This window comes from Cheilinus undulatus, linkage group 2, assembly GCF_018320785.1.
Source record: "Cheilinus undulatus linkage group 2, ASM1832078v1, whole genome shotgun sequence".
NCBI lineage: Eukaryota > Metazoa > Chordata > Actinopteri > Labriformes > Labridae > Cheilinus > Cheilinus undulatus.
In genome coordinates, this window is record NC_054866.1 from 1,855,754 (window position 1) to 1,878,625 (window position 22,872).

General features: G+C 41.2%; 1 protein-coding gene across 7 annotated transcripts in view; it reads right to left on the reverse strand.

Annotated features, from left to right (window-relative positions):
• Positions 1 to 14,095, reverse strand: part of LOC121522623 (NACHT, LRR and PYD domains-containing protein 3-like) — a 42,384-nt gene extending 28,289 nt beyond the window's left edge. The window contains exons 1-8 of one of the 7 annotated variants that reach the window (XM_041807216.1): positions 13,986 to 14,095; positions 13,810 to 13,845; positions 3,917 to 4,009; positions 3,633 to 3,743; positions 2,531 to 2,641; positions 2,121 to 2,231; positions 1,019 to 1,129; positions 609 to 719 (exon numbers count right to left, since the gene is read on the reverse strand). In XM_041807216.1, the coding sequence (XP_041663150.1) occupies positions 609 to 719; positions 1,019 to 1,129; positions 2,121 to 2,231; positions 2,531 to 2,641; positions 3,633 to 3,743; positions 3,917 to 3,984 (623 nt within the window). In that variant the 5' untranslated portion in view covers positions 3,985 to 4,009; positions 13,810 to 13,845; positions 13,986 to 14,095. Of the gene's footprint in view, positions 1 to 608; positions 720 to 1,018; positions 1,130 to 2,120; positions 2,232 to 2,530; positions 2,642 to 3,632; positions 3,744 to 3,916; positions 4,015 to 5,857; positions 6,480 to 13,809; positions 13,963 to 13,985 lie in introns of those variants that run through there. The other 6 variants (XM_041807183.1, XR_005992996.1, XM_041807198.1 and 3 more) reach the window with 6 other exon arrangements.
• Positions 14,096 to 22,872: the final 8,777 nt, after the last annotated feature.

Genomic DNA, 22,872 nt, shown 5'->3' on the forward strand with positions numbered 1-22,872 from the left:
GGAGGTGTGGAGAGTAATGGGGATATCTCCCAAGGTTGGGGGTCGGGAAGTGGCAGCTCCGGAGCCAAATGTGGCTCTTTTGTCCCTCCCAAGTGGCTCTCTGAAGCTGTGCCAGAAATTTTAAATGAAGGAAACTTTTTTAACATTAAACAAATTCTTTTTCTAATGTTCTATTGAGATAGTTTTGTATATTTTATTCATAAAACGTGTAGCTCTTTCATTCACTTTTAACTCTATTTTTACAAATAGGCCTATTCTATCAACTTAGATACGTATCGTGCCTCTAAGGTGCAGCACATACTGGTGCTTTCCTGACTTGGGAACAAAGGTCTGCATGTGGTCTTGTCACAAATGACACCTAAAGCAGGAGTTTTGTTCTCATCACGCATGTTAAGCCCAGTAACTAATCTAAGAAGTATGATTTTCAAAAAAAAAAAAAAAAAAGTACTCTAGTACATGTAACGGGGTAGATGTAACGCAATACTACCCACCTCTTTAAGAAAGACGGGTATCTGAAATCATATGACTAATAATTACAACAATGTGATTTCATCATCAATGTAATTTTATTTAGCAGGTTTTGATAACAATATTCAGAGAATTCTTACCTTCCATCAGCAGGATTTCTATCTTTAAAGTTAATAAGAACACCTTTAGACTGATCACTCCTCATGGACACACAGCTGGGTCCAGGAGAGTCTGGTCTCTGCTCCTTCATCCTGATACAAACAAACAGCTGATTAATGTAAACATGGAGAGACTCTGACTGGTCAAACTAACCAACCAATGACTGAGAGCTTCTTCCTTTACTGTATTACAGACATTCATGACAGTGAAACAGGTTATGCACATTATTTTTCCTTTAATGAACTGAAATATAAACTAGATTTTGTCCTGATTTACTGATTGTTGAAGTTTGAAAGTTAATGATTGTAATCACATCATTAACTTAATATTTAAACCAACAGGAAACTTTGTTCAGCAGGTTTTTCTTTAACAACATTTATCCAGTTCTTACCTTTCATCAGCAGGATTTCTATCTTTAAATGCAATGGGAAGACCTTTAGACTGATCACTCCTCATGGACACACAGCTGGGTCCAGGAGAGTCTGGTCTCTGCTCCTTCATCCTGATACAAACAAATAAAACGAATGTTTACAGAAGTGATACTCAACCTGCAGTGAGGTTCAAGGATGTTTTGGGCTTGTTTTGCTGCCTCTGGCACTGGGTGCCTTGACTGTGTGCTAGGAATCATGAAATTTGGACACTATCAAAAGATGTTGGGCTGCAATGTAGAGCCTAGTGTCAGAAAGCTGGGTCTGCATCAGAGGTCATGGGTGTTTCAGCAGGACAATGACCCCAAACATACCTCAAAAAACACCAAGAAATGGTTGGAGACAAAGCTGGAGAGTTCTGAAGTGGCCAGCAATGAGTCCAGATCTAAATCCCATTGAACACCTATGGAGAGATCTCAAAACTGCTGTTGAAGTAGCACCCTTCAAATCTGAGAGACCTGGAGCAGTTTGTTAAAGAAGAGTGGTCCAAAATTCCACTTGAGAGGTGTAAGAAGCTTGTTGATGGTCATAGGAAGAGATTGGTTTCAGTTATTTTTTCCAAGGGTGTGCAAACAAATATTAAGTTAAGGGTGCCAATAATTTTGTCTGGCCCATTTTTTGAGTTTTGTGTAAAACTGTGTCACTTTTGTCTTTTTTCGTCTGATTTTTGTGTTGTTCCAATGCACATAAAGGAAACACATGTGTAAACCAAAAACATTTGTAATTGAAACAATTTCTGAGAGAAATAGTGTATTTTCTGGAAAAATTCCAGGGGTGCCAATATTTCTGTCCATGACTGTAATTGACCTCCTGAGGTTAAACATAACCAGCAGAACCCTCGGATCTTCAGGGACTCCTGTTAGTCCCTGGTTCATTATCTAACAGGGGACAGCACTTTCTTCGTTATGACTCCTGACTGTAGGACAGCCTTCTCCTCATTATCAGAACTGTCCCCTCTGTTGACTCCTTCAAACCTGAATGACTCAGACGAATTAAAAAAAAGGAAACAGATCAGGGCTCCATCTTTAGCAGAGTCAGAGAGAAACATCTGTTCCAGAATCTCACCTCCACTTAGCAGGCTGATCAACTTTAAAAAGAAGGGGAAGATCTTTGGAGCGATCACTCCTCATAGACACACAGCTGGGTCCAGGAGAGTCTGGTCTCTGCTCCTTCATCCTGATACAAACAAACAGCTGATTAGTGTAAACATGGAGAGACTCTGACTGGTCAAACTAACCAACCAATGACTGAGAGCTTCTTCCTTTACTGTATTACAGACATTCATGACAGTGAAACAGGTTATGCACATTATTTTTCCTTTAATGAACTGAAATATAAACTAGATTTTGTCCTGATTTACTGATTGTTGAAGTTTGAAAGTTAATGATTGTAATCACATCATTAACTTAATATTTAAACCAACAGGAAACTTTGTTCAGCAGGTTTTTCTTTAACAACATTTATCCAGTTCTTACCTTTCATCAGCAGGATTTCTATCTTTAAATGCAATGGGAAGACCTTTAGACTGATCACTCCTCATGGACACACAGCTGGGTCCAGGAGAGTCTGGTCTCTGCTCCTTCATCCTGATACAAACAAATAAAACGAATGTTTACAGCAGTGATACTCAACCTGCAGTGAGGTTCAAGGATGTTTTGGGCTTGTTTTGCTGCCTCTGGCACTGGGTGCCTTGACTGTGTGCAAGGAATCATGAAATCTGGAGACTATCAAAAGATTTTGGGCTGTAATGTAGGGCCTAGTGTCAGAAAGCTGGGTCTGCATCAGAGGTCATGGGTGTTTCAGCAGGACAATGACCCCAAACATACCTCAAAAAACACCAAGAAATGGTTGGAGACAAAGCTGGAGAGTTCTGAAGTGGCCAGCAATGAGTCCAGATCTAAATCTCATTGAACACCTATGGAGAGATCTCAAAACTGCTGTTGAAGAAGCACCCTTCAAATCTGAGAGACCTGGAGCAGTTTGCAAAAGAAGAGTGGTCCAAAATTCCCCTTGAGAGGTGTAAGAAGCTCTTTGATGGTCATAGGAAGAGATTGGTTTCAGTTATTTTTTCCAAGGGTGTGCAACCAAATATTAAGTTAAGGGTGCCAATAATTTTGTCTGGCCCATTTTTTGAGTTTTGTGTAAAATTGTGTCACTTTTGTCTTTTTTCGTCTGATTTTTGTGTTGTTCCAATGCACATAAAGGAAACACATGTGTAAACCAAAAACATTTGTAATTGAAACAATTTCTGAGAGAAATAGTGTATTTTCTGGAAAAATTCCAGGGGTGCCAATACTTCTGTCCATGACTGTAATTGACCTCCTGAGGTTAAACATAACCAGCAGAACCCTCGGATCTTCAGGGACTCCTGTTAGTCCCTGGTTCATTATCTAACAGGGGACAGCACTTTCTTCGTTATGACTCCTGACTGTAGGACAGCCTTCTCCTCATTATCAGAACTGTCCCCTCTGTTGACTCCTTCAAACCTGAATGACTCAGACGAATTAAAAAAAAGGAAACAGATCAGGGCTCCATCTTTAGCAGAGTCAGAGAGAAACATCTGTTCCAGAATCTCACCTCCACTTAGCAGGCTGATCAACTTTAAAAAGAAGGGGAAGATCTTTGGAGCGATCACTCCTCATAGACACACAGCTGGGTCCAGGAGAGTCTGGTCTCTGCTCCTTCATCCTGATACAAACAAACAACATTATTAGTTACTGAGAGATGTTGGTCAGTAGGAGAGGAGAGGGGAGGAGAGGATGAGGATGAGGATGAGGATGATGGTGATGTGATGATGGTGATGTGAGTGCTGAGCTGTGACATGGAGAAGAGTCATGGACAGTCAGAGATCTTCATCTCACTTCAGAGCTTCCTGTTCTCCACACAGAGAGGTTGTAGAGGGAGGGGCTGGGTCCTCACACTGATCCATAGCAGAGCGCCCCCTGCTGGGAGAGCTGCACTGTGAACAGAATGATCATCAGAGTTATTAGATCCTCATTCGAAGCTTTTTAGAGTGAATTTCACAGTGAGAGCCATCGTACACCGGGGCTGGACTGGCACTAAAGAAACAGTCCTGGCATTATTAAACAGACTGGCCCCTCACACAAGCTGAATAGTTAATGCCATGGAGCAGGACACCAGAGCTTATGCTCTCTATAGACTGACCTCCTGGTCATCAGACATTTCCATACTCATAGAGAAGCTAAAATCATGACTAATCATTTAGGCTAATGATTCGAGTTTATAGGTAAGCAGTCTTTAACACACCATGAATATAACAAACATATTCACATAATTACTGTTCTCAAGTATAAAATTAGAGGACTCGTACTTCACTGGAGGACTTAGATCTTATTCTTCTGTCTCCTGAAACACTGACTGATCTGCTCTCTACCTGGTAGTACACACACCTGCCATCTCTAAGTCTGCATTCACTCTGCAATGTGCTCATGCTCACATCTTTAGTCTTTCTATGTTACATTTTAAAATGTGGCCTGTGTCAGACTCCAGTCTGAACTAGGGATGCACCGATCCACCTTTTCTGGTCCCGATACCGACTCCGATACCTGGGCTTTAGGTATCAACCGATACCAATACTGATCTGATACCAGTGTTAAAAGAATAACCTGCATGCCCTACTGTAAGATAAGACTGGTAATTATTTTGGGTAAAAGGCAAAAAATGAGTACATATAGATTACTAAAGTTGATAAAGTGTTTAAATGTTTACCAGCAGTTTGGTAAAAACAATGCTTCAGGTCTTACAGAAATAACTATTCAATAGTAAACTTTTATACCCTGTTGGCTGATAATGCAGCAAAAAACAACGAAAGTGCATCAGAGGTAACATTCCAGTACAAAACTGTATTACACGAGTGTTTTTAACCACATACTGTAAACAAAGTAACGATTCTGTGAGAAAATAGTGCAAACAACCTTGTAAAAAAGGCTTCCAGCTGGTTGCCTGGATCGCACCACGAATCGGCCCTTTCCCACCAATACCCAATCCAGCTTTGAGGGGCTGGATCGGACCGATACCCAATACCAGGATCGGTATCGGTGCATCCCTAGTCTGAACTGGCCCACATGAGCTAAAGGACAAAAAAAGACCTGACAGTGTAAAGAGAGATGATTTAATAATATGTTAAACTGATGATATTCATTAAATCAAGTGTTTTCACTGCTTTCAATCCTGTTTTCATAGGAATATTATAAAGCCCTATACCAAGCTGTATACCAGCAGAGCTGCAGGTGAAAATAGGTCTGAAACATTCAGATGTTAACTGAAGGACAGAAACAGATCTGTTGAGGAAATCAGAACTCAGATGTTGCTTTTGAAATGTTCAACAGAATTATCTTAAAAACAAACTAATGAAACTGGTCTGGACTAAAATGATGGTCCCCCTGTTTAAGATGTAAACTAACGTGACCATAGGGACAAGTTAAACTAAGGTGTGTCCTGTCATTAGCATCCCTAATGGCAGGTCTTCAAACCTGTACACAGTCAGGATAGCTGTTAAAAGTGTCTGAACTCACGGTGCTGTTTGGTATCATGGTGTGGACCACACTGACCATGAAGCACAGAACGCAAAGGAGACAGTTGTCCCAGGAGATTAGAAAGAAAAACATATACGAGCATGTTAAAGGTAGAGGCTATTAGACCATCTCCAAGCAGCTCCATGTTCCTGTTACTACAGCTGACCTTGTTATTCAGAAGTTTAAGGTCCACGGGACTAAAGCCAACCTCTCTAGACACAGAGACAGATAAAAGGAATGGGAACCAAAGAGCCTAGAACAACTTACAAAGAGGTTAGAGGTCAACTCCAAGGTCAAGGTACATCAGTGTCAGAACGCACCATCATTGCAGTTTGAGCCAAATGGGACTTAAAGGAAGATGACTGAGGAAGACTCCACTGTTGAAAGCAAATCATAAAAAAGCCGGACAAGAATTTGCAAAATGCATACTGACAAGCCTCTAAGCTTCTGGGAGAATGTCCTTTGGACAGGCAAGACAAATCTGGAGCAGTTTGGACTGTGACATCAGCTATGTGTTCCCAGCTGCAAACATGAAGCGTCAAAAAAATGAAGGCTGTAACTACAGTGAAACATGGAGGAGGCGAGGTTATGATCTGGGCCCGCATTTCTGCATCTGGCACAGGGGGTCTTGAGTCTGCGCAGGGTCCAGTGAAATCTCAATACAATCAAAGCATTAAGGAGCCAAATGTGCTGCCCAGTGTCAGAAAGCTTGGTCCCATTGTCAGGCCACGGGTCCTCCAAAAGTAAAATGAGCCCAAACACTGAGCTAAAAACAGCCAGGAACCAATAAAAACAAAACACTCAGCGAAAAACTACTAAGAACAACTAAGAACCAAACACTGAACTATAAACAGCCGAGAACAACTAAGAACCAAACACTGAACTATAAACAGCCAAGGACAACTAAGAACCAAACACTGAACTATAAACAGCCAAGAACAACTAAGAACCAAACACTGAACTATAAACAGCCAAGGACAACTAAGAACCAAACACTGAACTATAAACAGCCAAGAACAACTAAGAACCAAACACTGAACTATAAACAGCCAAGAACAACTAAGAACCAAACACTGAACTATAAACAGCCAAGAACAACTAAGAACCAAACACTGAACTACAAACAGCCGAGAACAACTAAGAACCAAACACTGAACTATAAACAGCCAAGAACAACTAAGAACCAAACACTGAACTACAAACAGCCAAGAACAACTAAGAACCAAACACTGAACTATAAACAGCCAAGAACAACTAAGAACCAAACACTGAACTATAAACAGCCAAGAACAACTAAGAACCAAACACTGAACTATAAACAGCCAAGAACAACTTAGAACCAAACACTGAACTATAAACAGCCAAGAACAACTAAGAACCAAACACTGAACTACAAACAGCCAAGGACAACTAAGAACCAAACACTGAACTATAAACAGCCAAGGACAACTAAGAACCAAACACTGAACTATAAACAGCCAAGAACAACTAAGAACCAAACACTGAACTATAAACAGCCAAGGACAACTAAGAACCAAACACTGAACTATAAACAGCCAAGAACAACTAAGAACCAAACACTGAACTATAAACAGCCAAGGACAACTAAGAACCAAACACTGAACTACAAACAGCCAAGAACAACTAAGAACCAAACACTGAACTATAAACAGCCAAGAACAACTAAGAACCAAACACTGAACTACAAACAGCCAAGAACAACTAAGAACCAAACACTGAACTATAAACAGCCAAGAACAACTAAGAACCAAACACTGAACTATAAACAGCCAAGGACAACTAAGAACCAAACACTGAACTATAAACAGCCAAGAACAACTAAGAACCAAACACTGAACTATAAACAGCCAAAACAACTAAGAACCAAACACTGAGATATAAACAGCCAAGAACAACTAAGAACCAAACACTGAGATATAAACAGCCAAGAACAACTAAGAACCAAACACTGAGATATAAACAGCCAAGAACAACTAAGAACCAAACACTGAGATATAAACAGCCAAGAACAACTAAGAACCAAACACTGAGATATAAACAGCCAAGAACAACTAAGAACCAAACACTGAGATATAAACAGCCAAGAACAACTAAGAACCAAACACTGAACTATAAACAGCCAAGGACAACTAAGAACCAAACACTGAACTATAAACAGCCAAGAACAACTTAGAACCAAACACTGAACTATAAACAGCCAAGAACAACTTAGAACCAAACACTGAACTATAAACAGCCAAGGACAACTAAGAACCAAACACTGAACTATAAACAGCCAAGGACAACTAAGAACCAAACACTGAACTATAAACAGCCAAGGACAACTAAGAACCAAACACTGAACTATAAACAGCCAAGAACAACTAAGAACCAAACACTGAGATATAAACAGCCAAGAACAACTAAGAACCAAACACTGAGATATAAACAGCCAAGAACAACTAAGAACCAAACACTGAACTATAAACAGCCAAGAACAACTAAGAACCAAACACTGAACTATAAACAGCCAAGAACAACTAAGAACCAAACACTGAACTATAAACAGCCAAGAACAACTAAGAACCAAACACTGAACTATAAACAGCCAAGAACAACTAAGAACCAAACACTGAGATATAAACAGCCAAGAACAACTAAGAACCAAACACTGAGATATAAACAGCCAAAACAACTAAGAACCAAACACTGAACTATAAACAGCCAAGAACAACTAAGAACCAAACACTGAGATATAAACAGCCAAGAACAACTAAGAACCAAACACTGAACTATAAACAGCCAAGAACAACTAAGAACCAAACACTGAACTATAAACAGCCAAGAACAACTAAGAACCAAACACTGAACTATAAACAGCCGAGAACAACTAAGAACCAAACACTGAACTACAAACAGCCGAGAACAACTAAGAACCAAACACTGAACTATAAACAGCCAAGAACAACTAAGAACCAAACACTGAACTATAAACAGCCAAGAACAACTAAGAACCAAACACTGAACTACAAACAGCCAAGAACAACTAAGAACCAAACACTGAACTATAAACAGCCAAGAACAACTAAGAACCAAACACTGAACTACAAACAGCCAAGAACAACTAAAAACTAAACACTGAGCTAAAAACAGCAAAGAACAACCGGTGCTTCCACCACTGCAGTGGTCCAGTGCTTTCCTGGAGCCTGGTACCGTGGTTGCACACATCGGCAGCATTGACACTTCTTACCGTGAGTCAGAAGTTTTAAAGGACAATTTTACAACTTTTATTCCTACTTTAAAAGCGACTGATAAAAACATTGCTATCTCAGGACCTCTCACAACACTAAACAAAGGCATAGAGAAATTTAGCGGCCTCTTCTCCCTAAATGCATGGTTAAAGTCGGCTTGTGAAAAACTTGAGGTCAAATTTGTGGAACATTTTGATTTATTCTGGGGGCGTCCTGCTTTTTTCAAACGGGATGGATTACACCCTAATCACAGGGGCTCTAAGATGCTCGCCCAAAATATAGCAGAGTTTATATTCCCATGACTACCTACCCCTCCTCATGGGTTTAATCCCATTATCTCAACCCATTATAACATTACCAGTAGGTCTTGAAAGGGTCCAAACTTCAATAATCTGGTGACAGTCCCCATTAACAGAAACTCTATCCTTGCATCAAAAAGAAAAGAACTCAAAATAGGACTCTTCAATGTAAGGGCAATGGCAAATAAATCCTTTATCGTCAACGACATAATCAGTGATCATAACCTGGATTGTCTCTTTCTGACTGAAACCTGGCTGGGCACAGATGCACCAGCCACACTCACAGAGGTCTGCCCACCCAGCTACACCTTCTCTTTTTCCTGCAGAGAAGGGAGGGGGGGTGGTGGGACAGCTGCTGCCTACAGAGAGAATCTGAAAATGAAGGATGTGGATTTTGGAGCATTTTGTTCATTTGAATATAATGCAGTACTGTTAAAATGTGAACCAATTATTCTCGCAGTTACAATCTACAGAGCCCCAAACTCACCACCCACCTTGTTTTTAACAGAATTCTCAGAATTATTGTCTGTCATTTACACTACTTATGATTCCTGCATTTTAATCGGTGATTTTAACATTCATGTTACTGATTTTAATTCTAAACTGAGGACAGTGCTTGATGAAGTTGCACCAATAAAAACTAAGAAAATAAGTACTAAAAAAGTTGTTCCATGGAAAAACAATGAGACCATTGCACTTAAAAGAGATTGTAGGATTGCCGAACGCAGATGGCAGAAAACAAAATTAGAAATTGATCATGATATTCTAACAGAAAAAATCAACTGTTACAATAAAGCAATTCGAATCTCCAGGCAAAAATATTCCTGAGACTTGATCAACAGTAACAGTCAAAATCCAAGACTGCTTTTTAGCACCATAGATTCTCTTTTAAATCCCTCAACCACAAACTGTGCAATGCTTCCTGGACCCTCATGTGAGGAATTTGCATGCTACTTCTGGGATAAAATAGTTGCCATTAGATCTGGTATCTGCCAGCAAAACCAGCACTCTGCACTTTATCCCATACCCTGTGCAAACATTAATGTCAGACTGGACTGTTTTGACCTGGCTGATGCTGCAACACTCAGGTAAGTAGTAACAGGACTGAAGCCCTCTACGTGTTCCCTCGACCCAATTCCAACCTCTCTTTTTAAAAATGTTTCTAGTTCAGTATTTGAAGATGTCCTTGCAATAGTAAATCACTCCTTACAGCTTGGTGTCTTCCCTACTGATTTTAAGACAGCCTCAGTTAAAAATCTTTTAAAGAAAGGGAACCTAGAAATTTTAACCCACCGTAGTTTTAGACCAATTTCTAACCTTCCATTTTTAAACAAAATTTTAGAGAAAGTAGTTTTTAATCAGCTGAGAGCCTTTTTTTAACTCAAATAACTCATTAGAAATGTTTCAATCTGGTTTTAGGACACATCACAGCACTGAGACAGCCCTGCTTAAAGCACTTACTGACATCAGAATAAACCTTGACAACAACAAGCCATCAGTTCTGGTACTGACCTCAGTGCTGCTTTCGATACTGTTGACCACCAGATTCTTTTAGAAAGATTAAGTAGTCACATAAGCCTCTCTGGAAATGTTTTTAACTGGTTTGCCTCATATCTGAGAGATAGAAAATTCTTTGTTTTTGTTGAAGATCATTCCTCCAAACACTATGAGGTAACTTGCGGGGTACCACAAGGATCGATTTTAGGACTGTTGCTTTTTAGCTTGTACATGTTACCCCTGGGTGGTGTCATCAGGAGACACGGCATCTCTTTTCACAGCTATGCTGATGAAACTCAGCTCTATGTGGCCGTGTCTCCTGTCACCACAGAAATAGATTCTCTTTTTAACTCTACTTTAGATATAAAAGCCTGGATGTCACTGAATTTTTTGCAGCTAATCCAGGACAAAACAGAAGTTTTAATTATTGGATCCAAGGCTCAGAGAGAGAAACTGACCCCCATACTTCACAAAATAGGACTAAATCCATGTCAAGAAGCACCAAACCTTTGGGTCATCTTTGATTGTGATTTTAATTTTAAGGCTCATGTGCGGGGGGGTCACAAAGACAGAATTTTACCATTTAAAAAAACATTGCAAAAGTCAGACCATTTGTCTGTCTGAGCCAAACAGAGAGACTAGTGCACACTTTTATCACTAACAGGCTAGACTACTGTAATGCTCTCCTCTCTGGTCTATCAAAGAACACAATAAACCAGCTCCAGCTCATCCAAAATTCAGCAGCAAGAGTCCTGACCAAGACCAGAAGGAGAGCACATATTACTCCTATTTTAAAGTCCTTGCACTGGTTGCCTGTTAGTTAAAATTCTTTTATTAGTTTATAAAGCACTACATGGCCTCTCCCCAGACTACCTATCAGAGATGACTTTAGTTTATGAACCTGGACGGACCCTCAAATCCTCTGGCACTTCTCTCTTGGCTGTTCCACGGAGCAGAACTAAAAAGTACGGTGATTCTTCTTTCAGTTTTTGTGCCCCAAGACGGTGGAACAGCCTGCCAGAGGATCTGAGAGGAGCTGAGAATATTGAGATCTTTAAACGCAAGCTAAAAGCACACTTATTCAGACTATACAGATTATCACAATCATTGTTTCTGTTTTATTCTATTTTTATAGAAATTTTAAATCTTAATTTTAGGGGTTTTAGGCTTTTATTTAACTCTAGTTATGATCATCTATGTTTTATTTTCCAGTTTTATAGGCTTTGAATTATTTTGGATGTTAAATCTTTTATCATTGTTTTATTTCAACCTTTACTGTTTTTATGCAAATTTTAATGTTTCTTATTTCATAAATTCTTCCCTTTTCTGATTTTTCTTTTATCTCTGTCTCTTTTCTTATCTTTCATCTTTTTAATTGTTTTAGTAAACTACTAATGTGTGCATTAGTTTCTAAACCCTTTTACCATGATACCTTTTCGTCAATCACTTTGAACGGCAATTGAATTTGTTTGAAAGGTGCTTTATAAATAAAGTTTGATTGATTGAACAACTAAGAACCAAACACTGAGCTAAAAACAGCCAATCAAGCCAATAATTCAGAAAATTAAATCAGATTTTGGAAGATGGACAAAGCTTCATCTTTCTCTGTGGGGCAAATTATATTCAATTAAAACTAGAAAAGACTCAGAGAGCGCAGACCTCCGCCATTAGCCCATCCCAATAGAGAAGAATCCTTTAAAAACATTCCTTCATCCGTCCCCACGTGCCCCCCACCACGGCATTCGCTGATTACTCCCTCCCCGGTGGGATGGAAACACGGTGAGGCAAAGCATTGGCTTCACTAACAGATGCACCCATGGTCTCACTGGACGACTGGAAGTCATGGCAGAGGGTGAATATTCCTCTGTTCCTCCCAGCATTGTGAGTATTCTCGCTACAGTTTGCTGTCTTTGTCTCTGTTACACTCTGACTCGTCTCCTCGACCGGGCGTGCGTCTTTCAAACTCTTTAAACTCCAAAACTTTGAACAGAAACACACCCACAAATGCTGCTGGGATTGAAGTTACTCATGTCTGCCATCTCCTGGTGCAAAATGGGAACAGCACAGACATCCGCCATTAGCCCTACCTCCCAATAGTAAAGAATCCTTAAAAAAATCCTGGATCCTGGCGGTGACCCGGCTCAGTCCCAAAATCTAATCAGTTCTTCCTTATGCCATTTCTTACATTTCCTGAACATTTCATCAAAATCTGTCCACAACTTTTTGAGTTATGGTGCTAAAAAACTAACCAACGAACAAACCCACCCGCTCACATAACCTCCTTGGCAGAGGCAATGATGATTGTACTTGTTTTTTATTATGTATTATCCCACCTTCCTTTAAATATTCCAATATCTTACTTTAAACAAATTGATAGTCAAATATTAGATTTTCTCTGGGCTACTCAGAACATAGGAATAATAAAGAAATAGCAATCCCATGTGCAGAAAGGGGGGTTTTCCCTTCCAAATTTTAAATGGTATTACTGGGCTATTAATGCAGCATGTATTAGAGCATGGTTATAAGACACTGGAACAAGAGACAGACCCAGCTGGTTACAGATACAGACTAAGGCCTGTAATGGTCTTTCTCCATGGTTGGGTCTGTTTGTTCCTAAGTCATTACAACAAAAACAACATCCAATTATTGCTAACACCAGAATAATATAGAATAAGTTACATAGAGCTGGTCGCTGGGACTTTTTCAGATCTTCTCAAGCACCTTTGTGGAATAACAACAGAATTTTCATTGGAGATAAACCTGTTAACTGGAAAACAGCTGGTATTTTCAGCCTATGACAGTGACATATTCTTTTTGACTCACATGGAGTCCCTTCATTTCCAGGCTATCCACGTCTGCAGCATAAGGGCCATTAAGAAAATATCTGAACTACTCTCCTGATGGACAGTATTTACAATAGACAAGTGTCTATACACGGAACTCAAAATATTACACTGACTTCTTCACACACCCTCCCTCTGCTGTCTACAGCTGCCCTGTTAGCATGTTAGCATCGTTAGCTTAGCCTGCGCGCTAACTGAGAGTCACTGTGCTCCCTGATCCTCTACTGCGGTCAGAGCAGATGGTGAACCCTGGCTGCTAGCTTACACCTTATTTTACTCTCCACTTAAACCAGTCGAGAGGCTTTAAAACAGAGAAAAGTGTCACTTACCAAACCTTCGACTCAGAGGAAAGATCTGCGCCACAACTGGAGAAAGAGAAAGTAAAAACTTCAGCCGATGGGAACTAAAACATCCCCTTTGAAAGGAAAGCAGAAAGGTGTCAAATAACACCTCCTTCATTTCTGACCGAAGAGGTTTGATGAGAAGACATTTATTATAATCACACCTTAAAAATGTCCACGGAAAATACAGCAAAAGACTGCCAAATAATATATATATATGCACAGAATTACTGTAAATCAAGCAACGATGCAAAACATTACGACGGAGTATTAGGGCCCACAAAGAGAAAAAAGAATATGAAAGAATAAAAAAAATTGACATTACGAGATTAATACGACGGAGTATTAGGGCCACACGAAAAAAAAAGAATTGAAAAAAATGACATTACGAGATTAAAGTCGAAATATTACGAGAAAAAAGTCGTAATGTTACGAGATTAAAGTAATGTTACGAGATTAAAGTCGTAATGTTACGAGATTAAATTCGTAATATTACGAGATTAAGATATTACAAGAAAGAGTCTACCGCTGTGCCGCCTCCGTTAAAAATGAGCAATGTTGAATATCTTGTGAAGCTTTACTATAGTATCGGTTTCACAAATAAGGAAATACTTCATCTTTTGGCACATCAGCATCAAATTATTATCAGTATCAGGACTTTGAAACGACTATGCAAGCGACTATGTCTATTTCGAAGAAAGAACCACACGGACTTGGAAGAAATTGCCTCTTTTGTGGAAGAGGAGCTGGCTGGTAGTGGTCGACTACAAGGTTATCGGTGGTTACATCTACGTGCCATTCAAAGAGGTTTAGTGGTTTCTCAGGAAACAGTGAGGATGATCATCAAGATTTTGGATCCAGAGGGAGTGGAGCTCCGGCGTCGGCAGTACAACAGTAGGGGGCCCAACGCACTGTGGCATATGGATTCTTATGATAAACTGACGCCTTATGGTATTGCAATTAATGGATGTATTGACAGATTTAGTCGTCACATAATGTTGATGGAAGCATATAACACTAACAGTGACCCTAAAGTAATCGCGGACTACTTCATAAACACAGTGACACACATTGGAGGCTGTCCACAGCGGGTGCGAGCCGACCCAGGTACGGAAAATGGACATGTCAGAGACATGCAGCTTTTCCTGCGGAGAAATCACCAGGATCATTTTGCGGGAGAAGGAAGCTTCATTTACGGATGCAGCACAGCTAATCAAAGGATAGAGTCATGGTGGGGGGTCCTGCCGGACAGAGTGTGCAGTTTTGGATGGACATTTTTCAAACTCTCAGAGACGATGGATATTTCACAGGTGACTTTTTGGACAAAAACCTGATGCAGTTCTGCTTCCTCAACCTTATCCAGGTAATTGATAAATGAAAGGCATTCTGATTCAGTGTTGTGCAAGTTTATAGTTCTCATGAAGTTGTTCAAAGTTCAGTTCACACGGGTTAAAAATGAATACTTCACGTTCAAAGTTCACCATTTCAAGCAGACTGAAATACAGCAAGAAGACTGAAAAACAGCAGACAGACTGACATACAGCAAATAAATTGACATACAGCAGGCAGACTGACATACAGCAAATAAATTGACATACAGCAAATAAATTGACATACAGCAGGCAGACTGACATACAGCAGGCAGACTGACATACAGCAAATAAATTGACATACAGCAGGCAGACTGACATACAGCAAATAAATTGACATACAGCAGGCAGACTGACATACAGCAAGCAGACTGACATACAGCAAATAAATTGACATACAGCAGGCAGACTGACATACAGCAAATAAATTGACATACAGCAGGCAGACTGACATACAGCAAATAAATTGACATACAGCAGGCAGACTGACATACAGCAGGCAGACTGACATACAGCAGGCAGACTGACATACAGCAAATAAATTGACATTCAGCAGGCAGACTGACATACAGCAGGCAGACTGACATACAGCAGGCAGACTGACATACAGCAAATAAATTGACATACAGCAGACAGACTGACATACATCAAATAAATTGACATACAGCAGGCAGACTGACATACAGCAGGCAGACTGACATACAGCAGGCAGACTGACATACAGCAAATAAATTGACATACAGCAGGCAGACTGACATACAGCAGACAGACTGACATACAGCAGGCAGACTGACATACAGCAGGCAGACTGACATACAGCAGACAGACTGACATACAGCAAACAGACTGACATACAGCAGGCAGACTGACATACAGCAGGCAGACTGACATACAGCAGGCAGACTGACATACAGCAAATAAATTGACATACAGCAGACAGACTGACATACAGCAAATAAATTGACATACAGCAGGCAGACTGACATACAGCAGACAGACTGACATACAGCAAACAGACTGACATACAGCAAATAAATTGACATACAGCAGGCAGACTGACATACAGCAGACAGACTGACATACAGCAAACAGACTGACATACAGCAAATAAATTGACATACAGCAGGCAGACTGACATACAGCAGACAGACTGACATACAGCAGGCAGACTGACATACAGCAAATAAATTGACATACAGCAGGCAGACTGACATACAGCAGGCAGACTGACATACAGCAGGCAGACTGACATACAGCAAGCAGACTGACATACAGCAAATAAATTGACATACAGCAGGCAGACTGACATACAGCAGGCAGACTGACATACAGCAGGCAGACTGACATACAGCAAATAAATTGACATACAGCAGGCAGACTGACATACAGCAGACAGACTGACATACAGCAGGCAGACTGACATACAGCAGGCAGACTGACATACAGCAGACAGACTGACATACAGCAAACAGACTGACATACAGCAGGCAGACTGACATACAGCAGGCAGACTGACATACAGCAGGCAGACTGACATACAGCAAATAAATTGACATACAGCAGACAGACTGACATACAGCAAATAAATTGACATACAGCAGGCAGACTGACATACAGCAGACAGACTGACATACAGCAAACAGACTGACATACAGCAAATAAATTGACATACAGCAGGCAGACTGACATACAGCAGACAGACTGACATACAGCAGGCAGACTGACATACAGCAAACAGACTGACATACAGCAAATAAATTGACATACAGCAGGCAGACTGACATACAGCAGACAGACTGACATACAGCAAACAGACTGACATACAGCAAATAAATTGACATACAGCAGGCAGACTGACATACAGCAGACAGACTGACATACAGCAGGCAGACTGACATACAGCAAATAAATTGACATACAGCAGGCAGACTGACATACAGCAGACAGACTGACATACAGCAGGCAGACTGACATACAGCAAGCAGACTGACATACAGCAAATAAATTGACATACAGCAGGCAGACTGACATACAGCAGACAGACTGACATACAGCAGACAGACTGACATACAGCAGGCAGACTGACATACAGCAAATAAATTGACATACAGCAGACAGACTGACATACAGCAGGCAGACTGACATACAGCAAGCAGACTGACATACAGCAAATAAATTGACATACAGCAGGCAGACTGACATACAGCAGACAGACTGACATACAGCAGGCAGACTGACATACAGCAGGCAGACTGACATACAGCAGGCAGACTGACATACAGCAAATAAATTGACATACAGCAGACAGACTGACATACAGCAAATAAATTGACATACAGCAGGCAGACTGACATACAGCAGACAGACTGACATACAGCAAATAAATTGACATACAGCAGGCAGACTGACATACAGCAAACAGACTGACATACAGCAAATAAATTGACATACAGCAGGCAGACTGACATACAGCAGACAGACTGACATACAGCAAACAGACTGACATACAGCAAATAAATTGACATACAGCAGGCAGACTGACATACAGCAGACAGACTGACATACAGCAGGCAGACTGACATACAGCAAATAAATTGACATACAGCAGGCAGACTGACATACAGCAAATAAATTGACATACAGCAAATAAATTGACATACAGCAGGCAGACTGACATACAGCAAGCAGACTGACATACAGCAGGCAGACTGACATACAGCAAATAAATTGACATACAGCAAATAAATTGACATACAGCAGGCAGACTGACATACAGCAGGCAGACTGACATACAGCAAATAAATTGACATACAGCAGGCAGACTGACATACAGCAAATAAATTGACATACAGCAGGCAGACTGACATACAGCAAGCAGACTGACATACAGCAGACAGACTGACATACAGCAAATAAATTGACATACAGCAAATAAATTGACATACAGCAGGCAGACTGACATACAGCAAGCAGACTGACATACAGCAGGCAGACTGACATACAGCAAATAAATTGACATACAGCAGGCAGACTGACATACAGCAGGCAGACTGACATACAGCAGGCAGACTGACATACAGCAAGCAGACTGACATACAGCAGACAGACTGACATACAGCAAATAAATTGACATACAGCAAATAAATTGACATACAGCAGGCAGACTGACATACAGCAAGCAGACTGACATACAGCAGGCAGACTGACATACAGCAAATAAATTGACATACAGCAGGCAGACTGACATACAGCAGGCAGACTGACATACAGCAGGCAGACTGACATACAGCAAATAAATTGACATACAGCAGGCAGACTGACATACAGCAGGCAGACTGACATACAGCAGGCAGACTGACATACAGCAAGCAGACTGACATACAGCAAATAAATTGACATACAGCAGACAGACTGACATACAGCAGACAGACTGACATACAGCAAACAGACTGACATACAGCAGGCAGACTGACATACAGCAGGCAGACTGACATACAGCAGGCAGACTGACATACAGCAGGCAGACTGACATACAGCAGACAGACTGACATACAGCAGACAGACTGACATACAGCAAATAAATTGACATACAGCAGGCAGACTGACATACAGCAGACAGACTGACATACAGCAAATAGACTGACATACAGCAAATAAATTGACATACAGCAGGCAGACTGACATACAGCAGGCAGACTGACATACAGCAGGCAGACTGACATACAGCAGATAAATTGACTTACAGCAGGCAGACTGACATACAGCAAATAAATTGACATACAGCAGGCAGACTGACATACAGCAAATAAATTGACATACAGCAGGCAGACTGACATACAGCAAATAAATTGACATACAGCAAGCAGACTGACATACAGCAGGCAGACTGACATACAGCAAGCAGACTGACATACAGCAAGCAGACTGACATACAGCTGGCAGACTGCCATACAGCAGGCAGACTGACATACAGCAAACAGACTGACATACAGCAAACAGACTGACATACAGCAAGCAGACTGACATACAGCAAGCAGACTGACATACAGCAAACAGACTGACATACAGCAAGCAGACTGATATACAGCAAGCAGACTGATATACAGCAGGCAGACTGACATACAGCAAGCAGACTGATATACAGCAGGCAGACTGACATACAGCAAATAGACTGAAATACAGCAGGCAGACTGACATACAGCAGGCAGACTGACATACAGCAAATAGACTGAAATACAGCAGGCAGACTGACATACAGCAAGCAGACTGACATACAGCAAACAGACTGACATACAGCAAGCAGACTGATATACAGCAGGCAGACTGACATACAGCAAGCAGACTGATATACAGCAGGCAGACTGACATACAGCAAATAGACTGAAATACAGCAGGCAGACTGACATACAGCAAATAAATTGACATACAGCAGGCAGACTGACATACAGCAAGCAGACTGACATACAGCAAATAAATTGACATACAGCAGGCAGACTGACATACAGCAAATAAATTGACATACAGCAGGCAGACTGACATACAGCAAATAAATTGACATACAGCAGGCAGACTGACATACAGCAAATAAATTGACATACAGCAGGCAGACTGACATACAGCAAATAAATTGACATACAGCAGGCAGACTGACATACAGCAGGCAGACTGACATACAGCAGGCAGACTGACATACAGCAAATAAATTGACATTCAGCAGGCAGACTGACATACAGCAGGCAGACTGACATACAGCAGGCAGACTGACATACAGCAAGCAGACTGACATACAGCAAATAAATTGACATACAGCAGGCAGACTGACATACAGCAGGCAGACTGACATACAGCAGGCAGACTGACATACAGCAGGCAGACTGACATACAGCAAATAAATTGACATACAGCAGGCAGACTGACATACAGCAGACAGACTGACATACAGCAGGCAGACTGACATACAGCAGGCAGACTGACATACAGCAGACAGACTGACATACAGCAAACAGACTGACATACAGCAGGCAGACTGACATACAGCAGGCAGACTGACATACAGCAGGCAGACTGACATACAGCAAATAAATTGACATACAGCAGACAGACTGACATACAGCAAATAAATTGACATACAGCAGGCAGACTGACATACAGCAGACAGACTGACATACAGCAAACAGACTGACATACAGCAAATAAATTGACATACAGCAGGCAGACTGACATACAGCAGGCAGACTGACATACAGCAAACAGACTGACATACAGCAAATAAATTTACATACAGCAGGCAGACTGACATACAGCAGACAGACTGACATACAGCAAACAGACTGACATACAGCAAATAAATTGACATACAGCAGGCAGACTGACATACAGCAGACAGACTGACATACAGCAGGCAGACTGACATACAGCAAATAAATTGACATACAGCAGGCAGACTGACATACAGCAGACAGACTGACATACAGCAGGCAGACTGACATACAGCAAGCAGACTGACATACAGCAAATAAATTGACATACAGCAGGCAGACTGACATACAGCAGACAGACTGACATACAGCAGGCAGACTGACATACAGCAAATAAATTGACATACAGCAGACAGACTGACATACAGCAGACAGACTGACATACAGCAGGCAGACTGACATACAGCAAATAAATTGACATACAGCAGACAGACTGACATACAGCAGGCAGACTGACATACAGCAAGCAGACTGACATACAGCAAATAAATTGACATACAGCAGGCAGACTGACATACAGCAGACAGACTGACATACAGCAGGCAGACTGACATACAGCAGACAGACTGACATACAGCAGGCAGACTGACATACAGCAGGCAGACTGACATACAGCAAGCAGACTGACATACAGCAAATAAATTGACATACAGCAGGCAGACTGACATACAGCAGACAGACTGACATACAGCAGGCAGACTGACATACAGCAGGCAGACTGACATACAGCAGGCAGACTGACATACAGCAAATAAATTGACATACAGCAGACAGACTGACATACAGCAAATAAATTGACATACAGCAGGCAGACTGACATACAGCAGACAGACTGACATACAGCAAATAAATTGACATACAGCAGGCAGACTGACATACAGCAGGCAGACTGACATACAGCAAACAGACTGACATACAGCAAATAAATTGACATACAGCAGGCAGACTGATATACAGCAGACAGACTGACATACAGCAGGCAGACTGACATACAGCAAATAAATTGACATACAGCAGGCAGACTGACATACAGCAGACAGACTGACATACAGCAAACAGACTGACATACAGCAAATAAATTGACATACAGCAGGCAGACTGACATACAGCAGACAGACTGACATACAGCAGGCAGACTGACATACAGCAAATAAATTGACATACAGCAGGCAGACTGACATACAGCAAATAAATTGACATACAGCAAATAAATTGACATACAGCAGGCAGACTGACATACAGCAAGCAGACTGACATACAGCAGGCAGACTGACATACAGCAAATAAATTGACATACAGCAAATAAATTGACATACAGCAGGCAGACTGACATACAGCAGGCAGACTGACATACAGCAAATAAATTGACATACAGCAGGCAGACTGACATACAGCAAATAAATTGACATACAGCAGGCAGACTGACATACAGCAAGCAGACTGACATACAGCAGACAGACTGACATACAGCAAATAAATTGACATACAGCAAATAAATTGACATACAGCAGGCAGACTGACATACAGCAAATAAATTGACATACAGCAGGCAGACTGACATACAGCAAATAAATTGACATACAGCAGGCAGACTGACATACAGCAGGCAGACTGACATACAGCAGGCAGACTGACATACAGCAAATAAATTGACATACAGCAGGCAGACTGACATACAGCAGGCAGACTGACATACAGCAGGCAGACTGACATACAGCAAGCAGACTGACATACAGCAAATAAATTGACATACAGCAGGCAGACTGACATACAGCAGACAGACTGACATACAGCAAACAGACTGACATACAGCAGGCAGACTGACATACAGCAGGCAGACTGACATACAGCAGGCAGACTGACATACAGCAGGCAGACTGACATACAGCAGACAGACTGACATACAGCAGACAGACTGACATACAGCAAATAAATTGACATACAGCAGGCAGACTGACATACAGCAGACAGACTGACATACAGCAAATAGACTGACATACAGCAAATAAATTGACATACAGCAGGCAGACTGACATACAGCAGGCAGACTGACATACAGCAGGCAGACTGACATACAGCAGATAAATTGACTTACAGCAGGCAGACTGACATACAGCAAATAAATTGACATACAGCAGGCAGACTGACATACAGCAAATAAATTGACATACAGCAAGCAGACTGACATACAGCAGGCAGACTGACATACAGCAAGCAGACTGACATACAGCAAGCAGACTGACATACAGCTGGCAGACTGCCATACAGCAGGCAGACTGACATACAGCAAACAGACTGACATACAGCAAACAGACTGACATACAGCAAGCAGACTGACATACAGCAAGCAGACTGACATACAGCAAACAGACTGACATACAGCAAGCAGACTGATATACAGCAAGCAGACTGATATACAGCAG